We start from the raw sequence: 24,910 nt of genomic DNA on the forward strand, positions 1-24,910 counted from the left end.
AATCCATGTCTTTCCTGTCCCTAAGATTATTACAACTAGTGGCTTCTGTCACCATTCTTTCTCCCAGCCTGTTTTACCTGGGTTGCCTAATTTAAAATAATAAACTCTTGCCAGATAATTGTCGCAGAAGAAATTCTCAGCTCTCTGACAGCTAGCAGTGACTGATTCTCCTATCAAGTGCACCCTAGGAATAATCTGAGAAAAACCAATAATCTAGGGTAGCAGTGACTGTTTCCCCTATCAAGTGCACCCTAGGAATAATCAGAGAAAAACCAATAATCTAGGGCATGAGCAAAATCTGCTTCAAATAATAATAGCAACATAACAGAAGGTGGTCAGCAATACAGTAAATTATTTTTTTTTAAAAAATCTGATCCAAGGATTCTTGTTCTGTGCCTAATATATTTATTGCCTTGATATCATTATTGGTGATGAGGAGGATAATGTCTACTGAGATAAGTAGGCATTATTATCTTGTATGCCAACATGTTTATTAGCATTTATTTTATTACTATGATATTGCAATTTAAATTGTGTAATGTTCACCTAATGTCAGGTTTGATGACAGGAATTCTCTAGCATCCTAGACCAAGCTAAGTTCAAGAATGCTAGAGAATTTCTTGAAGCCTGGCATTCAGACAAATCAGCCATCAGCAGGCACATAAAGATAAACAAATCTACACACATTCAAAAGAAATAATCAAAAAGCTGAAAAGGAAACAAAAAAACCAAAACACTTCCTTGCCAGCAATCAACACCCAGGACAGCAGAGATTAACAGCAGAATTAACACTAGATCAACAATCAAGCAGCAAACAATATACCATTCAAGGAATTACCAACTCAGACAAATAGTAAACAACAGCCTAATCAAGGAACTTCCAATAATACTCCAACCAACACTGACAGGGCTTGCACTGATGATGTTATCTAGTTTGGGTAATGAAATTTTTCAGTGATAATTTTATTCTAAACTTTTATTCTTGATAATATGCTGCAATGGTTGAAGTACTGGACTCTGATAGGGGAGTCCCTGAGATAAGTCACCTTCAGCCATAGAAGTTCACTAAATGGCTTTGAGTGGATAACTGTCTTTCAACCCACATACAACATAGGGCTTTTGTTGTAAAGATAAAAATTGGAGGAGGAAGTTATGTATACACTGTGTTGAACTTCACAAGAAAGGATGACATATAATCTAATAAATTAATTAATAAGTAATATCTCAGGTAATTTGGTTCGAAATGCCTATGACATCTTGACCATCAATAGTCATGAGACTTAGTTTAGCTCCTTGTGTTTCACTGGATGCCAATTCATGAATATACAGTAGGTTGTTCAACAGCAACACTGGCATTGAAGTTCCTTTCAGGCCTTCCATGAAGCTGAAGTGGGGCAATCATGAAAGTCCCATGATCATGGCCATAACCATTACCCATAATGTAGATACCATTGTTTGGCTACCATCATTTGTAAGGTGGAAAAGGGAAGGATGAATGCAGAATAGATACAGCAGTTCGCTAAGTAAATAATGTAACCACAAATAAGGAAAGATGACAAAGAAGTATCTTTAGACAGTTTTCCTAGTTGGCTGCACATTAATTATATCAGGGCACAGACAATTATTAAATATTTGCTTCCTAAATCCAAGCAAAGGGATTTGATTTTGATATAAAATAAATGCAATTGAAACACATGGGGCATAATTAGAGAGGAAAGTCTCTCATTTCTCTGGCCAGGCTCATTTAAAGAAAAGGCATTAATAATCTGAGCTGTACTCTACAAATTAAATATGGAAGAAGAACTGAAATATGCAAGAATATTTTTTTCCCCTGATTTCTTTTCTTTCTTCCTTAGCTTTCGCTAGGCTCTAATTTCCCTCTGGTCTATTTTCTGTAACACAACACAGAAGCCAGTAGTATGAGTATGTAAAAGAGTAGTTAGGAGAGTGAAAAAAATGTTAAGTCTGAAATTGCACTTCAGAACAAAACTAGGAAGGAAAGCAGTAAGGAGGACCAATATATTTTAGAATCTAGAAGTAACATATTCAAAAAACAAACAATTACATTTTAAAGTGTGTGTTATGGGGCTGTTACAATACCATGAGTAGATGAATAATTGCAAATAGAGATCAGAATAGAATAATAAGGTGAAATTACTGTAATTTGGTAAAGGCAGCTACGTAGATTCAGAAGCAATTGGAGAGTTAAAAATGTGAAGTTAGGATGGAAAAAGGCAATCAATAACAAGATCTAATTCCTCTATGGATACTGGCTTGCAGATGATGTTTTAACAGAATGCACCCTTAAACTCTTAATCCTGCATTTACCCATATGTGTAGATCACTCCGAAATCTTTATCTTTATGTATGGAGTGCAAAGTTATGCAATGCATTGGGTGAACATTCTTACAAGCTTCCATATTAATTCTGAATGATCATCTCTCTCCCCAAAGAGATTGGTCCACCCACTCATGCTGCCGGAATGGACATGCTGCAGATTCTATCAGTCAAGGAATTCTGGCTGGTGGAGTTCACAGGAAAAGCTTTTCTGCCATGGTTCCCACTCTCTGGAATGTTGCGCCCCACCAGGTGAGATCCACACCCACCCTTTTGGCTTTCTGAAAGGTCCTCAAGACTGGCTCTGCCAACTGGCCTGGAGCCTCAATAGTGTCATTCTGAAGGTGATCAATGGACTAAGACAAGGGTCCCCAACTCCCGGGCTACAGCCCAGTACCAGGCTGTGGCTTAGTTGGAACCAGGCCACGCGAGCAGTCAGCCGGTACGCATATGCACAGCTCACCTAGTGAGGCAGGTGGGCTAGCTCATGTGCATATGTACACACAACTCAACTTGCATAAGTTAAGCTATGCACACATGTGAGCATGCACCAACCCACTGCTTGCACAGCTCGGTTATCCTCTCCCCATCTGGGCACTAAGCCACAAAGGTTGGAGACTGCTGGACTAAGATACACCTCCTCCACCTACCTCCTCCCCATATGCATCTTGCTCCCTTCTTCCCATCTTTATCAATTTTAAACCAAATATAGTGTTACTTTTTATTGTTTCATTGTTTTATATAATTGTTATTGATTGTAAGCCACCTAGAGTAACTTCTAGATGAGATGGGTAGCATATAAATTTAATGAATAAATAGATAAATAAATAAAATAAATCATGGATTCCAACTATAGAAAGTAATTGTAATTTTATCAACTCCCCATATCACTGTTACCTGCCTTTTGCCTTCCCCAACCTTGGTGCTTTACACAAAAGTTTCTACAGAAAGTGGTGGCAATACAGCATCAGACAATTTATGCTATGGTGCATATAAATTGACTACTTCCAGACGATAGTGTAAATCCATGGCACAACATAATCCCAAAGGCCAAAATCCATGGCACAACATAATCCCAAAAGCCAAAATTCAGGATTTGGATCTGATCATTAAAAAAAGTAGAATATAGAAAGAAGTTTGATGTAACCGTAGAAAGAGTAAAATCTAAATGTATTTATAATTCCTATTAAGTAGATCAGAAGCCTCTTTTGCATTGTACTTGCTTTTCTATTTTTCCTTCTTTTTATCTTTTTCATTTCCTTTTCACTTTTCTATTACTTTTCTCTATTTTTCTACTTTTAACTTAAAATTTGTTTTTTAACCTGTAGGGAGGGGAACTTTTTTAATAAAAAATATGTGTAAATAATAAATAAATAAAATTAAAAGAAAAATACCTGGCAGGTGAAATAAAGATTCTGTGATCAAAAGGAGAAGCCCACCATGGAGACCAAGATAGGAAGGAATTCAGGAAAAAAAAAAAGAACATTTGATCCAGTTTCTCAGAATATTATTTGACTGCAAAGAGCTGTAATAATGAAGGAGAACAGATGCAATCTGAGCAAGTATTCTTTGTTCTTTTATTCTCCAGAAATTATCAGGTAACCCATACCATGTTTCACAAAGAAGGAAAAAGAAACCTGTGAGTGAGTGTGCAGAGCCCAATTTAAGTGTTAAATAAAGAAACAGCAGCAGTCAACTTCCCAGTTCTCAGAAAAGTTCTTAGTCTCCAGTTCTTAGAAAAGGACCCATCTCAACATGCCTCTCTTAGTTAGTCTTCAGAGCCCAATCTAAACTTGAAAGAAGGAGTTAATCAACAGCGGCTGCCTTCTCTGCATGAGGTGACTACTGTACTGCTATTTTTTACCTTTCTTTAGAAAATACCTAGAAGAACCAGAAATAATAAATGCTATCAACTGCTGAGTGGCAACACATGAAGGATTCCCCCCACACCACTAGCAAGCTAAAGAAGCGACTTCAGTCACTCCCTGCAGGAAAAAAACAAAACCTGTTTCTACCCTTCCTATCACAAACACAACCAGAGCTGTTGCTTAAAACAACTTTCTTAAACCACAGCCCATGAAAGCTTTCAGTGACAAGATAGTGATCCATTTAATGGGGAAATCCAGAGATCTGAGTTTTATATAACCAATATGTAAACCTGAGCTGTAAAAGCAACTGCTTCCACCTTTTCTTTCATAAACATAACCAGAGCTGCTGTTTGAAACAGCTTTCTTATATCACAGTCCATGAAAGCTTTCAATGACAAGATAGTGATCCCATTATGACACAAATCTATATATTGGCTAGAAAAAAAAAACTCAATTTCTGGGATTTGCTTTCAATACTACTTCAGTTTTTAATGCTACTGCAAAAGATGAAGATGGATTATATTTCATCATGGTACTGAAATCTGAACCATCTCTATTTTAATATGCAATCCCATAATCTTTACATTTTAATAATAAAGATGCAAGGTAATAAAAAAGCTTCTCTAAGACATTGTTCCACCCCCGCACACTAAGACAATTTTGTTCCTATGTTTTCATTTATTTGCCCTGAATTGGTCCCATCTAGATTTCTACAGAGTTAGTAACAGCAGTGATCCTCAAAATCTCCTTTGAACTGTAAGGATGTCAAGGATTTTATACTGTAAATACCAGCCTCTATTGTATTTCTCAAAATATAAGTAGTCCTCAATTTACAACAGTTCATTTAGTGACTATTCAAATTTACAATGGCACTGAAAAAAAGTGACTTATGACCATTTTTCACATTTATAACCATTGCAACATTCCCATGGCCACATGATCAAAATTCAGACACTTGGCAACTGGCTCATATTTATGACAGTTGCAATGGCCCGGGGTCACGTGATCCCCTTTTGTGACCTTCTGACAAGCAAAGTCAATGGGGAAGTTGGATTCCCTGAACAACCATATTACTAACTTAACAACTGCAGTGATTCACTTAACAAATATGCAAAATATGTACAATGGGGCAAAACTCAATCAACAGATATCTTACTTAGCAACAGAAATTTGGGAGTCAATTGTAGTTGTAAGTCGAGGACTACTTTGCTATTTAAAATATCCAGCAAAGGTATTCTCATTCATATTCACTGAGTATATCAATGAGCTAAATAGAACATTCATTAAAAGGCATACACATTGTCTTCACTAAACCTGAAATGGTTCAGTTTCCTTCACAAATTACAAGCCATATTTGTGGAACAACCTAATCCTATAATTTATATAGGATAATGAACTGATCATCTTTGAGCCCTTATTTGGGATACTAAAAGCTTAACTAAACTACCACTTGTGTTTTCCATTACAAGAAGAGACAGTAAAGCTGTTAAGAGGTGTGAAAGATGTTGAGAGCTGATGAGCTGCATGAAGCCCACAGCAATCTAAGCCTTGCCACCCCACAAGAGTTGAGAGGAAGAGAGTTTAATGCAGGGATACAATTAATAGACCACTGCAGGAATGTGCAGTTGTTTCAGTTAGAAGCAGAAAAGCTGTCTTGGAACAGGCATGAATAGACACACATCTGTTAATACCTCCTTAAAGAAGGCACATGTATTCCTGGGCTCACACAGTAGCCCTGTGATCTCAGGCAAAACATAGTTAAGGATGAGCGACTAGTACACCCATGCCAATCCCAAAACATATTTCAGTGCAGTCTATTGCAGTATCAAAAAGTCCAATACATCACTCATATCTCTAGCAGTATCTATCTATGGAAGTGTAGAAATCACACTATATACCTTTCCCAGCAAACTTAGCAATAGCAGAAAAACTTGGGGATCTGTAGGGCATTTTGGAAGGCTGTGAAGGACTTTGGAGTCTTGTTTCATTCTATTGTTTTGAAGCAGAAACTTGGTTCAGTTTACACAACTGAGATGATTTGATGGAGGATTCATTGAGTCAAAGTACTACTGACACATTCAGTAATAGAAACATAGATAATAGATCTATCTATCTATCTATCTATCTATCTATCTATCTATCATCTATCTATCATCAAATTCGATAGATAGACGATAGATTAAAATGACTTAGGTTTGTTTTGAGAGCATCATATTAGCATGATTGTCTTTGTTGATGAGGATGATGAACCAATGTGAACCAGCAATGTTGCTCTACCAGTGCTTCAAAATCAGGATTGGCAGAAGCATGCACTGAAGATGACCACCTTAAAGACTTTCAGGCATAGTAAGGACATTCCAGACTGGGTGTAAAGAAGCAGTTCTGCAAACTGTACTGAAAAGGATTTTTGCTGGAAAGACCTTCCGTATATACATCTACAAGTACTACAGTAACTACTTGTATGCATATTTCCTTTAGGCAGGTATTAGTATCGGGGCTGTTCCTAAACTAATGCAGCCTGAATAAGTGAACCATGGAGCATGAGGCCCAGGCTAATAAAAATCACAAAGTTCTCAAGTATAAAACCATAGGAAAAAAAAGGGAAGCCAAGTATTCCTAATGCTTCATTTTTGGATTGTCTTTCTAGAAAGGTAGACATTCATTTAAGCAAAGCACTGGGGCACAATGATTTGCCTTTTTAATTTCAAAGAATGACAATGAAATCTATACTCTAAGTTCCACAGAAATTCTTAGGAACAAAATTCAAGCTGAAATCAGACACTTTACACCAGGCATGTCAAACTCGCAACATCATGTGACATCGCGCGACGTATCGCAACTTTTTCCCTATTGCTGGCAATGGGGTGGGTGCGGTTTTGGCATGACGCAGTTTGACATGCCTGCTTTACACTTTCTAAGATACTAGTTTCTCATTTCATATTTTTAGTTAAAATATATGTTTAAGTCAAGCCTGGTGATTGTACACAACAGAAGCTTCAGATATACATTAATTTCTCAAAAACAAAGCAAACCAGTAAATAAATGCTAGCTCACAATTCTAGATTAATTGCTATATATCTGTCAGAATCCAATTATATTTCATCTTTAATCATCAAATATAGAAAACCCCAATTCTGCCTTCTCTGGATTCTGCCATAAGAGGGAGAGAAGGAGGAGAACAAAGGGGCTTTATGGCCCTCACTTCCTTCAGTATGAAGGAATGTGTTTATTGCAACCTCAAAGAGTTTGAATGTAAATAGCACCAAAGAACCTTACCATGACAAAGGGGCTATTTACCTTTCATGTAGTTTATTTGAAGTCTCCATCCAGAAGGACGGAAGAAAGCATCAAAGGGGTGGAATTGTGATGCCTGAAACTATCACTGGAAGGGGGGGTGATTGGGTGGGACTGCTGGGGAACCCCTTAAAACCTTGAATGGGAGAGCTTGGACCCCAAGTCCTGTCTAGCCCGCCTGCAACCACTTCTTCTTAATAGAGGATTCCTGTTGGAAGAATTATTCCAAGAGTTCTGTCTTCTTAAGATGCAAAGTGGGGTGGGTCCTTACATTATCAGTATCTTTATCATTTATGAATTAAAAGAAATTGAGTTTCCTAAAGTTTCTCTGCCTTGTTATACAAAGAGAGTTCCTCTTTGTTACTAACAATAATGCCAGTGAATTAGGGATGAATCTCGGCTTTCGTGTTTCAGCCTGGTCCTCAAGATGATTTCTAAAATAATTTGATATCTAGCAAGATCCATATTACTTTATTCTGCTTCTATTCTAAAAATCTACAGTGTTCACTATAGCACGCAACTCAGCATTTATTCAAACAAAACAAGTGGAGAAGAAGGCATATTTAGATGATTCAAACAATGGCTTTGCTATTTATTTAAACTTTAAAACTGTCAAACGTCCTTTGGGTATATAATTTAATCCTTGCACAAATCTATAGCAGGGTTTAATTTGCATATTCCATCTTTCACAAACTGCCAGAGAGAGAGAGAACACACATTTCACACACTTTATCATTTGCTTTGAAGTGATGTTTTGCAGTAGCAACTCTGTTAAACCTAATATTAATAATGATAGCATATTAAAATTTCCAGTTCTAGCAAAACTGCACTTATAAACCACTTAGCTGAAAGAAAACAACAAGACAAAGGAAAAGGAGAATAATTACCTGTCTTTGATGCCACAAATATCAATGCGCAAATCACTGTAAGCCCCCAGGGAGCCTTGCTGAACTAAAGTGAGGTCCTTGGGCTGGTTATCAATAAAGATGAGTCTTATGCAACCTTGAAAAGCCATAATGGGATTTAAACATTTTGAATCGGTAAAATTGTCAGGGCACCCTGTGGAACATAGAAAATAGAAAGCAGTGAGATGAAGAATACTTAAATGTTAATTTATTTGCTTGAGAATTCATAGAAAGAAAGTCTAATTATTTTTTAGTGTTTTCATTGCTTGCTCAACATGAACATTTAAGTTTCAAATTCCATAGTAATACATTGAACTGAAATAAATTTAAATACAGTTCCTTCCAAAGAAAATAGGTAATAATGGTGATAGAAGGCAGATATTGGGGCAACTTGAAACTTTATTCTTTTTTAAGATAAAAAAAAAGCATGAACTAGAACTTTGTTGCCTTCAGAGGGATCTCATGGATCAAAGTAACATGACTACTACTACCTACTTAGGATATCTGTTCACAAATTAAAAGGTTATATTATATCAAGGCAAAGCATTCATTCTTCCACTGAAATATATCATCTTCTTTGACTATAAGTTTTTAGGATCTTATGCAAAGAAATTCCTTCCTTGATTTTTTTTTTTTCTATCAGGCTTCAGAGATTAAATTCAGGTATTTTCTGATTATAATATCTGTCTTTACCAATAAGTTGCTGGAATGCATGGAAATGACATGCACACCTTATTAAGAATATTTATTTTTATTTTATTTATGAGACTTATATACCGCTTTAAGTGCAAGCACTCTCTAAGCGGTGTACACCAGTAAGCAATGTATATATATATATATATATATATATACATTGCCCCCAACAATCTGGGTCCTCATTTTACCTACCCCGGAAGGATGGAAGGCTGAGTCAACCTTGAGCCGGTGAGATTTGAACCGCTGAGCTGCTGAACACAGCTAAAGTGGCCTGCAGTACTGCACTCTAACTGCTGCGCCACCTCGGCTCTTTTTTATCTTAAGGAGAGGTTGGGTTTATTTTATTTATTTTTATTTATATTTCATTCTCCCTTTATTTACTTTTTTTATAAATAACTACAGGTGGGAAACATACCTAATACACTTTCCTCCTCCTATTTTCACCACAATAACCCTCTGAGATGAGTAGGGCTGAGAGAGAGAGTCCTGAACATTAATCTTAAGATCCAGCTTGTTTACTAAAGTTATCAAAAATCCCCATTAAAATACTCTCTTGCTCATTTTACTTTCTGTACAATTATAGAAGCAGCCTAAGCACAGCAATTATCACACTATAATTAGTTTTACTTTATAATGAGAGTAGATATGCTGATTATTAACTAAAATAAAACTCGATTAATGGACATGAAAAGGTTCAATTTACTGTCGGGCATTAATATAAGGATGGAAGAAAACCAGCCTTTAAAGTCTGTTGTAGTTTCTGCTATTGGAGGAGCTGTTTTGTACTCATACCAGGAACTTTTGGGGATCATGGCAGCTTACTGATTCCTTTTTTTCTTGTCCCCTGATCATCTCCTTTATCTTATTTCATTTATTTGTCCTGTATCTCTCCAGTCCACCCTTTGTCAGTTTCCTTCTGGACTACATAATCCACTCCAACCTTGTACCTTTTATAGGAGTTTGTTTCATTATCTGTAGATGGCACATAGTTGGGGAAAGCTGTTAACCTCCTACTGAATATCAGTCCTGCAAGTCTTATAGAGACTTATGAATGTAGATTAGATCTCTTCTCTTTCAAATTCCTCTTTTTTCCCCCCACTGGGGCCATTCATTAGTATTAATCAATAGCCTAACTCCACAACCTATTTTCACAATGGATTCAGAGTGATTTCATAGCACAATGTCAGCAACTGCTGATGACATATTATCATTATTCTAAAAGTACAAATAAGGATGTAACATTTCTTTATTTTATTTAATAATCAAATATATATAGCTGCCCATCTTGCCAAGGCGATTCTGAAAGGTACACAACAATAGATAAAAACTGATATATAAAAACAGCAAATGCAAATCCATAGTAATAAATATGATAAAAACCAAATATCAACATACATTTGTGAGCTGTACCAAAGAAAAATATAACAAGCAAATAGGCAAAGAGATTAAAATCACAGGTTGGGAAATGGGGAGTGACATAGCTAAGCTAATAAATGAAAAAAAAAAAAAAAAAACCTGCCAGTTAAGACTGCAGCAGCAAGAGTAGAATATAATAACAATCACATCTTGCTGACTGTGCAATGAACTATAACAATAATAATCCAATTTAAAGGTAAAGACAAGTTACAATGTAATAGATTTTGCTGAGAATATATTAAAATGCCAAGTTATACCTTATTTTGCAACTAGTGACCAGTTTAGCTGAATGCTTATCTGCTAGTCTACTAAAGGTCTAGTATACTCTAAAAACCATCTATTTTTGATATAACCTAACCTTGCTGCAAAATCTGGGAGACATAATATAGGACTTGGTGAGTGAAGCTAAGTGGTCACAGACCAAGCAGAACCCCCTTCTCTCATGGTGCTCAGTAGCAACCTCTTAAAATTATGCCATAGCAACAATAAAGTAACAACTGCTACAATTCTAGTATCAACTTTATGACAAGTTCAGCTTTAGAAATCCTGTGCCATATTTTTTTTATCAAGATGGTGTTTGAATTACCCTGAGCTTTGTGACAGCTGGTTGAAGCTATATCAGCAGCTGGACTAAACCTATCATTATGCTTAGAGAGAGAAAGAGACACGTAGAGGGAAAATGAAAATGTCATCCAATAGCATTGTGCACCCTGGATATAATCAGGGAGCATAGAGTAAACTCTTTGAAATATCAGCAGTGCAAAGATCAGACTGAAATGAATTCTATAATACTACCAATTCTGCGACAAGCTTCCAAAAGAAATAACTTCATATATATAAGCAATCCTCTGAGTAAGCACTGTTAAACAGTGGCAAACTTGTTTCTATCCTTTTTAGTATAATACCAAAAATGAGGTTAAAGAGACTCCGGTAGAATGATTCTTACAAAAATAAAAAAACAAAAAAAAAAAAAACCCAACAACAAAAATGCACTAAGTGCTTGCCAATGCTACGATAATATTACACGCTTATTGAGAAATTGAATTAATTCCAAATCTTAAAGACTCCCCAGAAATCACCAGTGATGGCTGTACATACCATTTTCTTCCATAACTGGTTATTTCATTTGAGAGTGGAATAGGGTTGTTTTATATATAAAAATATAAAAAATATTTTATGACCTAAACGGAGCCCAAATGCAAAATGCTTGTTAATCTTGTTTCATTATGATGTTACTATTGCTATCTTTCCTGATTATACTCATAGGAACATTCATATAAACCTAAACTATAGACAAATTGTCCTTCATTATAAAGCAAGCTTGAATCTCTAGTTGAAATATTAGCAAAGTATCTCTAACGGATGCCTACTTTTTATTAGTTTATAATGTAAAACACAAAAGCAAATAATAGGAAAAATAGGGGAGGGAAAAGGGAAGAGAAAAGTGTAGAAAAGAAAGGGAAAAGAAAGAAAAGGCATTGACTTCCAACTCCCTTTGGTGCAGTAGGTAATACCAAACTTCAACTTTTTACTTTTACATCATGGTATAAACTAGCCATTTCTATAACAGCAGATCTATCTACCGTAAATGCCGGCGTACAAGGCGACCCGGCGTATAAGATGACCCCCGTCTTTATAGCCGGGCCGCATTCCTAGAATGTCGTCTTATACGCCGGAAACTACCAGTATTTCCGGCGTATAAGACGACTCGGCGTATAAGACGACCCCCGTCTTTGGCGCTGATTTCAGCGCTCGCGGAAGTCGCCTTATATGCCGGCATTTACGGTAATCAGTAAAACCCAAAATCAAAGTTTCATTTTCCCCCCACCTCGTTTTTTTTCCCCACCTAATGGATATCTACTTGAGTATGGGCGAGGGGGAAGAAAAAGAGAGGCCTACTCGGTCTTCTCCAAAATTTGCTCTGAGCCAAAGATTTAACAGGATTTAAACAAGATAGTGAATGGAATAGCTAAATTTTGCCCCCTATATCTACCAAAGTTGGGCAGACTGGAGACAGAAACTTTTAACTCCTTTATAAGTCATGGGAAGTCATTGGGTGACTTTGACTAGTCCGTCTCTTTGGGTTACAAACTACCTGTTAAGCTGGCTGTTATGGGAATGAGGGGAAAGTCTGATAATCAGTAAATTATCTTGTTTTGCCAAATATAAATCAATCCAGTAAGTGGCAGTTCTACCAAGAAGATTGTAGCATACATCATGGTATTTGAAGATCAGATATTATCTCATCCAGATGTTATTTCATATATACGATACACACACACACACACACACACACACACACACACACACACACTGTATCCAAAAATAAATAGCAGTCATGAGGTCTGAGCTGGGACGTATCAGCCTTCAAGGTATACCAGATTAAGAAACCAAAGCCAAGCAGACTAACATAACTTATATCACAAGTTTACATAACAGAATCTTGTAAATCTGAATGTGCTTCCCCCCCCCTCTCTTTATTTTCATGAGAACTAAAGAGGGTCAAGCCTGAAACCATTTCTCAAATTACATCTTTGGATTTATTTATTTATGAGACTTATATACCGCTTTAAGTGCAAGCACTCTCTAAGCGGTGTACACCAGTAAGCAATGTATATATATATTTACATTGCACCCAACAATCTGGGTCCTCATTTTACCTACCCCGGAAGGATGGAAGGCTGAGTCAACCTTGAGCTGGTGAGATTTGAACCGCTGACCTGCTGAACACAGTCAGCTAAAGTGGCCTGCAGTACTGCACTCTAACTGCTGCGCCACCTCGGCTCATATATTCAGGTTCTTTTCATCTAACATCGTCTTTGTGGCAGCTTTTTCGCCTACCCCTCAAGGTCATTCATTCTTTCTATCCACTATAGGACCAATGACACAAGCAGTGGTTAGCATCTATTCTGATCACTTATATCCATTCTGATCAACACAATTTACATATTTCACAGTGACTATTTTTCACAAAGAAAGAAGCTTACATCCAGCTGCTAATGGTTCTTTAGAGTGCTGCAGCAGAACAGTGAAGAGTCTTCAAGTGGTACTCTGTAGCATTAAAAACTTATTTTCCATTTCCAACTCCTTCTATTCTCCAGACTGCTTTATAGATTGATAACACAGACAGTACCCTACAAAGATCCCATGGCTCAAGATACACTTTATTTTAGCTATTAACCTTTCTTTCATGTTTTGGCTAATATTTTAAGGCTCCCAGATCCACATCACAAATGAGTTTTCGTCTAAAGTTTCTAGGATGAAAGCATCAGCATGGTACTTAGACTTTAAATTTTGGAACTGACATTACAATATATATTCAGACATATTTATTTTTTCATACATTTCTTCAGCAACTCTGTCATGATCATTTTACTTTTTAAAAAAAATCAGTATAATTTAGTTATACCAAAGGCCAAATAACAAACAAAATAACAGGCAAAGCATACTATTGAATATTGACTTGAAAAAGGATACTTTATATAGAACTATATCCATCTATCTATCTATCTATCTATCTATCTATCTATCTATCTATCTATCTATCTATCTATCTATCTAATACTGGTCTCAATTCCCATCCTCTTAACGCATGCAAAATCTTTGATCCTTGAATGGGCAAGCTTGGTGGCTGCTAATCAACGTAATTGAATGGTACATGCTTTTAAAAGCACAAGGTAGGTTCATAAAGACTTTCAGGGGAAAGGTATGATTGCGAAATAACAGTGAAAACTTTATCAGAATCCTTTTGAAGAAGGAAGACTTAAAGAAAAAGAGATTTCTTATTGATGTTTTAAAAAATCCTTTCCAAAAGATCTTTCAAAGACTGTCCCCATAAAGCTCTTGAGATGAAATTGGCTAAGGGGGACGTGTGTGTGTGTGTGTGTGTGTGTGTGTGTGTGTGTGTGTGTGTGTGTGAGAGAGAGAGAGAGGGGGGGGGGGAGGGAAGGGATTAGCATACAGTACTTGTGCATCATTAAATCTTTAGCAACTATGAAGTTTATGAGCATCAACCTCACTTTTTCTCAGCCAAGAAAAGGTATTGGCCAGCAAGGAATGTTCTTGGTTGAGAAAAAGTGAGGTTGATGCTCATAAACTTCATAGTTGCTAAAGATTTAATGATGTTCAAGTACTGATGCTAATTCCTTCCCTTCCATTCCTTTCTCTCTCTCTCTCTCTCTCTCTCTCTCACACACACACACACACACTACATCAACCTATTTTCTCCTACATTTCTTCAGTTTTATGATCTTATCACATTTATTTTTTCAGATCAGAGGAACTTTCTTTAAGCATTTTGTGCTGATTGCTAGGCATTTGGTGCACATTTCCCCAGGCATGTGTTTTGCTTTGTAATTTTGCCTAATATAAGTTTTTGTAAACAATTTCCATAACATAATGAATTTTGCACATTATCTTCAAGAATGCATAAGTTTCCCCCTAAGGTTTCTCCATTTTTTAAAAAATTAGCAATCACTCTTCTAAGTAAAGTTTGAATCATAACTATGCTCGATAACACACAATGATACATAACAACTATGTATGGGCTTGAAAATACAAAATCAAATATACTTTCATTCAAACATTAACAAAACTTTTCTGTCATTACAAAACTGATAAAACTTAGAGATCTGCCGGAGAGATGGATCCACAAAGTTCATTTTAACTACTCCAGTTTTAGAGAAAGCTAACACATTTTCATAGGGTGTGTGTGAGACATTTTTTGGTTTCTCTTTATATTGCAAATGTTTTAACACTTGAAGTCCCCAATATTTATAAGCGATAACCAACCCTCCATGAAATAAGATCTGCATACTTAAAGGATTGCCTCTCTCCTCTAGTCTTTACCCATTCTATTCACTCCAAGTCCCATCAGTTAAAGAGTATAATCCAATGAGACCCAGGAGGCAGGCCTTTTGTGTTGCAGCAACAACACTTTAAGAATAGCATCCCCTCCCAACCAGAGATCCACATTGCCCCCACCTTACTTGCCTACAAATGATCTTTGAAAACTTGACAGTAACTTTAGGCCTGAAAGTATATGGGTACAGCATTAAGGTTCTGCTGGACTGTCTTTGGATGATAAAGAGGAGGAAATACACCCATGGCTTTCTAGAGATAACACTCCTGGAGGGGATGATCCCAGCTAGGTTGGAGCTCCAACTGAGGCAGATCCAGCAAGGCCCAGGACTACTGCCTGCACCCACTGAAACTTGTCAGACTCTGAGGTTCATCCATCCAGTCCAAAGCTGAAGCAGGCCTTAAGGATCTGAAAGTAGAGGGCTGAGCTACACAGGTCAGAGAGGTCAGCCAAGAAGCAGACTCTGACGCATAACATGCCTAGATGGAGGCTCAGCATGGCTGATTTATTGATTTCATTCCCATGGTGAAAAAGCTGAGAATAATCTTTCAAACCTCAGCTCTGTTGAGGTTTACCTTATCATGCTGTTGTACTAGGGACTCTAGATTCCACTTCACTGTGTTTCTTGTCTTTTCCCTTGGATTTGTTGTTTGTTTATTGGATTCCTGGTCTCAACTCATGCCAGGCCTTGACTGCATTACATTTGTCATCTTGATAGGTAAAAAAGACTCTTTGCTTCTAAAAAGTTCTGACTGAGTCTGTATATCTCTGGAGTGTGGCAAGCAGCCAGCTTACTATCTTGTTGGCTGGCAGCCATCAGTATGAACACATTTTTTTAAAAAAATGAGTGGAGATTGGGCCTCCACTTTTAGTGGTGGGTGCAACGGAGTTATGTTTTCATGGCTTTCCTTGATAGGCTGGTTGTATGTTAGGGTTTGTTTTGTATTTTGTTAAAATTACAGCTTACCTCCAAAATAATAGCTGTGCCCTGAATAAATCTGGGAAACGGTGGTAGCATGTACAGCTGATGCTACATCATTATCAAGAGTTAAGGTGATGCGATGTCTTCTGGCATTGATGTTAACCGAGTGCCACAAGCCGTCATATAGATTGTTGCCTAAGAAACAAAGAAGTATAAACCTGATCAACCATTCACATGGGGACTAAAAGGAATAGATAATGTCTGTGAATAACAGTGATCGTTCCAGGAAGCAACAAAACCCAATAGTGGAATGTTTGGCATAAGCACAGCATGGCCTGAAAACCCAGGCATTCATCTGAAGTTATTATGCATGTCAACTTGCCAAATCACCCCAATCTGGAGGGTATAAGCAATCTAAAATCCAGAAAGCTGTTGTTGTGGATATATAATGTGAACAAGGACTTGCCATGTTTTTTAGCCTGTAAATAAGAACCATCCTGAATAGGCAGGATAATTGTGTGTTTCTTGTTCATCTGGTTATGGGCATTCTCACTGCTGACAGAACTCTGATATTACATGGAAGTGATCAATTATGTCGATCACATAGATATTTTAAAGGTTGAGTGGGTGTATTTTGCCTTAAATTAAGATTATCATGAACTTTCATAACATCTGTTCTCAAGAAGCCATCTAATTTAATTCTCAGCTGCATCATGTTGGCCATGAAATAACATTCCTGCGCAATTCCATGGGAATTTCATTGTTTCTAATTAAGCTTATTTCCCAGTTAATGTTTTAGGATCTAAATTGAGAGGCATTTTTGTGTGTTTAAAGTGCTACTGGATACTCAGCAATAAAGTCATTGTGGCGCTGTTGGAGTAGCCCCACAATGCACCCTAGATAATGTTTGCTGAGTAGGTGTATGTTCAAATTTGTAGTAATTCAGTTTCAGCAAAGACAAATACAAATATCTTCATTTGCATAAGAAAAATCAAAGGCATAAGTATAGATGGAGGGGCACGCTGGGCAACAGAATCTGGATGTCTTAGCAATCATAAGCTGAACATGAATCAACAATGTGACCTATGTACCCCATTCCTACATGCAATCCTAGACTCCATTAACATGTATGTACGTATGTACTGTGTGTGTGTGTGTGTGTGTGTGTGTGTGTGTGTGTCTGAGAGAGAGAGAGAGAGAGAGAGAGAGAGAGAGAGAGAGAGAGAGAGAGAGAGAGAGCGATGCCGGCCACACGAACAACCCTCCCTTATATCCATGGTGCTCCAAGGCCACGGCATGGCTGTTGGCCCCCTACAATGTGAGCATTGCCCATAGGCCCGAGCATACCCTTAAGTCCAAGGTCATGCATCCAAAAGAACTGCTCCTCAACGATCAAAGATCATCTGTAGTTTACAGAATCAATTGCAAAGACTGTGCGAGCAATTACGTTGGGGAAACTACTAAAAGGCTGAGGACAAGGATTCATGAACATGAACTGGCTATTAGAAAGCAGAAGCAACGCTCACAAGTTGCCCATATGTCCAGCTCTGGCCACACGTTCGATCTAGCTAACACAGAGGTTATAGCTTGTGAGACTACCAAGGGTGGCCGCCTACTCAAGGAAGCCTGGCTCTCTAATGAAAATTCCATCAACCGGCATATAGATCTTTTGCCAGCTTACCAGACTCTTAGATGGGAAAAACAGTGCCACGGCCTACTGAGAAGACATTTAACGCTTCCTTGGCAGGATTGGGGCAGTAGAATGATGGATGAGATGGGCACGATCTCTAAGGAAGACGATGACAGCGTTTTGCACAACTGGGACGATGGCTCTATAGGTGAGACGACCACTACTCCCATGGACCGAGATGTTGGACCAAATGGCCCTAAGCCAGGGACGGATGCGCTGAGGTGATCTGGAAGGAGGGGTAGGGAGGGGGAAGACAGAGAGCAGGAATGCTGGAACAGCTGCTTGTTGCAGGACTGGAACAGAGGAATTACGACAACGGCCTTGGGGGTGGGGAAGGATAATGGCCCTGGGAGGTAGGGAATTTGGGCGCAGGGACGGATTGACAGCTGACCTCCAAGTGCTTGCACATGCTCTAAAAGAGCACTTGAGGATCGTAAAACAACCAGTGGCGCCAAGGATAGTTTGCCTGATGCGAAACAACTCTGCGCGATACGGATTAATACAATCAACGAGCCGATGACGTGCTCAAGGAGCCGGGCGCAGAGGCAGGAGGCTATATGAGCTGCCTTCCCGATCTCCTTCTATTCTAACTTTGATGATGCTGGCAGTTTTTGGCAGGATGAAAGCTTAGTGACTCTTCTTAACCAAAGGCTTGTTTATGTTAAACAGGCTGGTTTATTATATCCTGGTGTTCGTTTTTTCTTTTATTTGTTAAAATGCCCAGGATTCACATTTTTAGTATTTTAAAAGACACACACACACACACACACACACATATATGTATATGTATATGAATATGTATGTATGTATGTAATCTCAAGATCTAGAGAAGCCATTACTGCAGCATATTCCGCATTTTGATTAGATTGCACCAAAAATATTATATTATGAAGACTGTGAGCAGTACTCAAGTGTTTGAAGAAAGGTTATGTAGAATTGTGGAGTTCTTCCAGAAGATGGAGGGGGCAGAGGCAGTGAAGGCAAGAATGGATTCAAATTACAAGGATATAGATTTTGATTGGTCATTAGAAAAAAAATATTCTAACTATCAGAGGTGCTCAACAGTTGAACAGAAAGCTTTAAGAAGTGTAAATTGTCCTTCCCTGATGGTCATCAGAGGCTGGATGACCATTGGTTTATTATGCTATAATATTCGATTCTTGCACTGAGAAGGAGATTGGACCAGATGATCTCCAAGGTAATTCCCAAACCCACATCTATGATCTTATAATTCACTTAATTTATATTCATTTGTTCACATACTGAATTACTTAATGGAACACTCTGCTATCTGTTTCGGGCAATTCTAGTCCCTTAATGGGTTATTGGTTCCTCTGGATTAGGCAGAAGGTTGCTTATTCCTTCTCAACTTTGCTTGAATAAAGCTTCCTGAGTTCTGATATTAATCTGTTGTTTTTTGCTTTTCTGCTCCTCAATCCTTCCTGATAGTTTGGATGAGACTTCTACTCTGGCCATAATTTATAGCTTGTCCATGAATATTTGCTGTTCTAGCTCTGATAGGAACAGGGATTTAGGAATAATAATAATAGTAATAAATACTTGACTCTATTTTGAATTCCAACCAAGTACTTGAAGTAAAGAATAAATTTATTGCAGAAATGTATTTAAGACAGCTGAGCCCTTCCATGAAAAGCCTGTTCTATAAAGGGATATGTATTTAAAATGTCACAGGATTTTCTTGCTCTTCCGTATGTGTATGCTTATGCTTCTTCAGTAGAATGATAGGCTTTTCTTTAGGAATTCAAGAATTGAGCACTGAGCATATAATGAGGATTTGCTGCCAGATGTCTTTTGAAATGTCATCTTTGCATCCCAGAATAATGTCAAAGCAAGGATTTGTTATGATATCAACTACAAAGCAGGGAATTGTTTAAAAAATGAACAGCATTCTATCCATTAGTACAGATTTCCCCAATCGTTCTGGGTTGGTGGCCTGGAGGGGGGAGAGCGGGGAAAGAGGGGATGGTTTTGTGGGAGGGGCATTGCTTGCACGATTGAGACCAAGAGCACTTGTGATGCTCGCGCGAGTGAGGCCTCAAGTGCTAGCCCGAAGGGCCCCTGAGTGTCCACTATGCTCGTGTGAGTGGGGCTATGTGTGCACACCAGCCAGCCACTCACACAGCCTGGTTGCGAATAGGCCACGAACTGATAGTGGGCCCCAGCCCACAGGTTGGAGACCCCTGTATTAGAAAGGAGAGAAATACTAAGAAGGAAAAGCAGCGTCTAGCCATATAAATACTGAACCTCAACTTTCATCATCCTTCTACATTGGGTCTGCACTTCAGATGAATGAAAATTGGAGTTTTATAATAGTTGGCAAACCATGTATTATGCTTGGATTAACAAATGACCGTTTGAGGGTTAGCTTTCCCACTTAAAACAAAGAGTGCCATTTCTCTGTTACGAACTAGAATCCTTATTTAACAACAACAAAAGTGAGAAGGAAATATGCATCTGGTAAAAACCAATACCTGCACTGATGCCCACGTATCTCTCTGCTCCTTTTTGGATGTTGAGGATCAGTCTGCCATGGTGGAGATACAACAAAAGCGAGCCAGAATTTTCTGACAATTCAGTTGACAGAAGGAGACCATCCTTGTTCCACGTTCTAAACTGGAAGCTGACAGACAAGCCATCAATCTGAGGAGTGCCGGGTAACAGTAAGTAACTGCTATTGGAGCTCTCAAAAGTGATGGGAGTGATTGGCAGTTCTGAACAGGAAAATGTCACATTCCCCTGGAAAGTAAAAAAAAAAACAAAAAGGGGGGAAATACAACAGATGATGTTCAAACTGTTTTCACATTCAGCTGCTTGGTAAAAAAAAAAATGCCATCATCACAACTGAAAGATAAAAATGAAAAGGATCTTTAGGATTATAAGTGAATATACTGTATATTAGGGGAATACAAATCAGCCAAAATCTGATCAGAATTCTAAAACCTGACCTCCAATTAATATTTACACATAAATGTTTCTATTTTTACAAATAAAAAAGAACAAAATAAAATAGATGAAATAAAAGCAGCATGTAGATAAATTAATAAAAGGACTTCTTTGTGATGTGATTCTAGGGCAGGGGTGGACAATGAATTTTTCCCAAGGAGTCACATGAGAAACTGGGAATGTTGTGAAGGGCTCAACCAATGTGAAGATGCCTGTGCATGCATCCACATTCGTAAATTGGAAAAAAAAATAGCAGTCACCTTCAAAATAAAAGCAACTGAAGTTGTACTGCATGCCTGGTGTACACTTATTTACATCTGATTTGTAATTTCCAATTGACCTCACAAAGGTTGGACAGGAACAGCCAAACAGCTGGATATGACCCAGGGACTGCAAATGTTGAGGTCTGTTCTAGGGTTTGGATACCTTAAGTCATCTTACGACAATAGCTGCTCATAAGAACTTGGCAATTTTGTTCATAATACCAGAGTTCTGGTCTCAGATAGAAAATAAAGCATTTCTCTCTTATCGAAAGCTTGATCTCTGCTAGAAGGCAGCATAGCATGCCAGCATATAAATTCCAACAGAATAACAGTGAAGAGATACATACTATAATGTTTTGGGTTCATATTGGCCAGCGGGACAATTTTTCTCATTAAATGTGATTTTATGAAATCTCTCATCCTATATTGCTGAAGATAAAACATTAAAATTGGCCAGAAATAAGACTCTATGGTACCTGAGTGAACTAGACTAAACAGACAGTTTGCAGATCTAAAAGGTTTCCAGGAAGGAACCCACTCTTGCAGACTCTACTCTAGTCTGCATAATTTGCACGTAGAAAAATCTGAGGTCCAATCACAACAGGTAGGCTATTTCTGGTAAAAAAAAAAAGAATTTGAACAACCCACAGCTAAATCTCCCATTGCTCAATTAACTGATTCACCCAATAAAAATTCACAACTGGCAATCCTGAGAAGACGTCTCCAAAGTCTAGTCCTGCCCAAGAGGTTTGGTTAGAGGTCCTACATGGTCAGATAACACATTGAATGTGATAATTGCTATATGAAAAGCCTGACTTTCAATACACCCAGTCCTGCAGAACACAAGTCTTTAACAAGATTCATCCTTAGTATGAGATACTGCACTAGGATCCCACTTGTAACCTCAGACTGATTACTCTCAAGTCCTGCGGAGCAGGGTTTACACATGAATTGGACTAAGACAAAAAACTTCTTTGCTTGTACTATTTTTCTTCCACTTCCACTCCAACAATAAATTTCTGCAGGCCACTGATTTCTAAAGGTTTTATCTACAGCTGGTCCAAGTCAAACATTTCTTTTTAAACTAAATGATTTCCAGGGCAGTTAGTTATACTGATGACACTGGAAAACTCTGAGAATGTTTAAAACCATATTTTGATAGCACCTTCAATTCAGAGAGCTAAATGCATTCTTGCAGGGTTGCTGGAGCTCAGTTCTTTTGGTCTCAACAATTCCATAGCTGTTTATTCACCAAATGAGATACCTAGCAATTAATCATATAGGATAGGACCACTGGTGGGATTCAAATATGTGAACAACCGGTTTTCTGTGTGGATGCCACTTCTGGAAGTCCATTCTGGTCCTAGGCAACAAAAAATTAGCTACCGGTTCTGCTGAAGTGGTGCGAACCTACTGAATCCCACCACTGGATAGGACTCATGCACAAATCTCTTCCAAAGAAAAGGGCAGTATGGGAGGACTGATGGTTTGCTTTTAATCCAAAGCACTTTGCCAAACATCAACTGAAATCTGATAAATCAATACAAATAAAATATTTTCTGTGAGAATAGCCTTTGATTAGAACTGATGCCTCATTCTAACAGGAACATTAGATGTAACAAAATGTGACTAATGTGTACGAAATTTGTATGACGCTTGGGGATTTCCTTGATGAAAGGATAAAACAAAATGAGGGAACTATTGATAATTGGAAAATGACAATTACTTACATTGGAAAAGAAGTTCTGGTAAGAGATTTAATTTGCAACAAGATGAAACAAAATCTTTAGTGGGAACATTCTTTTACATGACAATGAGTATTGGCACAAAACAAATGGAGCTATTTCAATGGATTCCTCTTTTAATTGGTTATTATTTGTTATATGGCCAGGATCACGTGAGATGGCAATTTGGAAAATATAATCCAAACCTGCATAAATTACAATGGCTTTGTATCATCTGATGAAAACATACCACTGGGGCTGCTTTGTTTGGTCATATTGGCTAAGATCCAAATAAAATGGCCATATAACACAGAGAATATAGTAATTGCTTTATGAAAACGCTGCCTTTTGTTTCAATATACTCAGTCTTGTAGAACATAAAATTCATTACATGTCAGAGCAAGATGAATTAATTTCATATAATAAATAGCCCAATCTCCAGAATTTAGAAAGAAGAATTTTGATCCATCAAGTAAAGAAGCACAGCTAATAATGACCAATCAAAATAAGCTGGACAGTAATAGGATACTTGATAATAGGAATAAGTGAATCATGCTAAATTTGAAAAACATACATTTTATTTTTCCATTTTTAACTGCTGAAAATCATTTTTTGATTTTGTTCAGAACTTTCCTTAAAACTTATAAGTTTTTAAAACAACTTTCCCTAAATTCTCTTCTTAAAGCTACCATACCTAATATTTACCCTTGGGGAAATATTAGTAAACTTTTTTGATTGGACCATAATGTTTAATTCTGTTCTATATATTCATTAGCATCACAAAGGTGCTTTTTCATGAGGCAGCTGGACTTTCTTGACCAATTGCCTTGTGAAAAAGCATCTTTGGGATGACTATTACCTAGATGACTGAGAATCTCCATAGATATTCATTGGCATATTATCCCATTTCACATCCACTAAAGTACAGCTGATATCAGAGACACTGTCAACATCTTTTATTTGTCAGTTTGACTGCTGTATACTTATAAATTAGGCATGCTACTTGTAATAACTTTGTGAGCAAAGCCTGCATTATAACCTTCACAGATCTGTGAAACACAGGAAAGCTGAAGTAAAATCATTAGACAGTCATAGTTTTAGTTAGTTGCCAGTCCCATTTGAGGTCTCAGTCTAAGCAAGGGCTACCTGTACTTAAATAGAGCAGTGGTTAAAATCTTCATGTAGCATAGGCACAGATGCTGATTTGAAATCTGGCAAATTTTGTTGTTGATGTTGCTTCAATTATTACTTTTCTATGTTGAACAGTTATTTTCTTCAATAACCTCAGGAGTGTACAATTTTACTATTTTTTCCCAGTCACTTGAAGATAGAAAAAAGCATATCTCAAAAGCTGAATGGAGAAAAACATTGTGAGGTCATTTTGAAGGTGAGTGAGAGATCAAATAGAGTGTGATGTCATCCATTACTGCCCTCAGGAAAGACTGTTTGCCTTGTCTGATGACAAGATAATTGGGCAGTACAGATAAAGCTTTAGTAAGTTCCTAAGGAAAGATAAATTCTTAGGAAATTTTTTGTTCTTTTGTCTTAGCTATTGTGCTTCTTCCTGATTTTATCTTTCGTATACTACTGAGTACACTGACATAACTATATCAAAGGCAAGTAACTGAAAAACATATAATAAAATTATGTGAACGTACTGTATATATTTTAATTGGTCTCTAATGGAAACGTAATTTGGATTGAACACATCCACCCATTCACCAGTTTTCTCACTGATTTAAGAGATTAGTTTTGTAGGATTGAAGATCAAGATTATTAAAAAAAAATATGATCAGGCCTCAGCTTATCCCCAGTGCCTCCGCTGAAATAGTTGATATAATAATGTAAACCCACTTAAATTGAAAACCAAACTTTTCCCTGGCTGCAATATAGGATAAGAAGTTTCTGGACCTCAGGGGTAGGCAGAAGATCAGATGTGTCTAACTTCTAAAATTTTATCTAGTGCATTC

At 37.5% G+C, this 24,910-nt stretch overlaps 1 protein-coding gene across 4 annotated transcripts in view; it reads right to left on the minus strand.

Annotated features, from left to right (window-relative positions):
• CNTNAP5 (contactin associated protein family member 5) overlaps positions 1-24,910 on the minus strand; it is a 382,046-nt gene that overhangs the window by 154,583 nt on the left and 202,553 nt on the right. For all 4 annotated transcript variants that reach the window (XR_005554022.1, XM_039321794.1, XM_039321793.1 and 1 more), the window contains 3 exons: positions 20,482-20,746; positions 16,345-16,494; positions 8,387-8,558 (listed from right to left, as the gene is read on the minus strand). Coding sequence is in view for 3 of the 4 variants with exons in the window: in XM_039321794.1 (XP_039177728.1) it covers positions 8,387-8,558; positions 16,345-16,494; positions 20,482-20,746 (587 nt within the window). In the remaining variant the exon portion in view is untranslated. The remainder of the gene's footprint in view (positions 1-8,386; positions 8,559-16,344; positions 16,495-20,481; positions 20,747-24,910) is intronic.

This window comes from Crotalus tigris, unplaced genomic scaffold (genome assembly GCF_016545835.1).
Source record: "Crotalus tigris isolate CLP2741 ecotype Arizona unplaced genomic scaffold, ASM1654583v1 scf7180000023829.5930981, whole genome shotgun sequence".
NCBI classification, from domain to species: domain Eukaryota; kingdom Metazoa; phylum Chordata; class Lepidosauria; order Squamata; family Viperidae; genus Crotalus; species Crotalus tigris.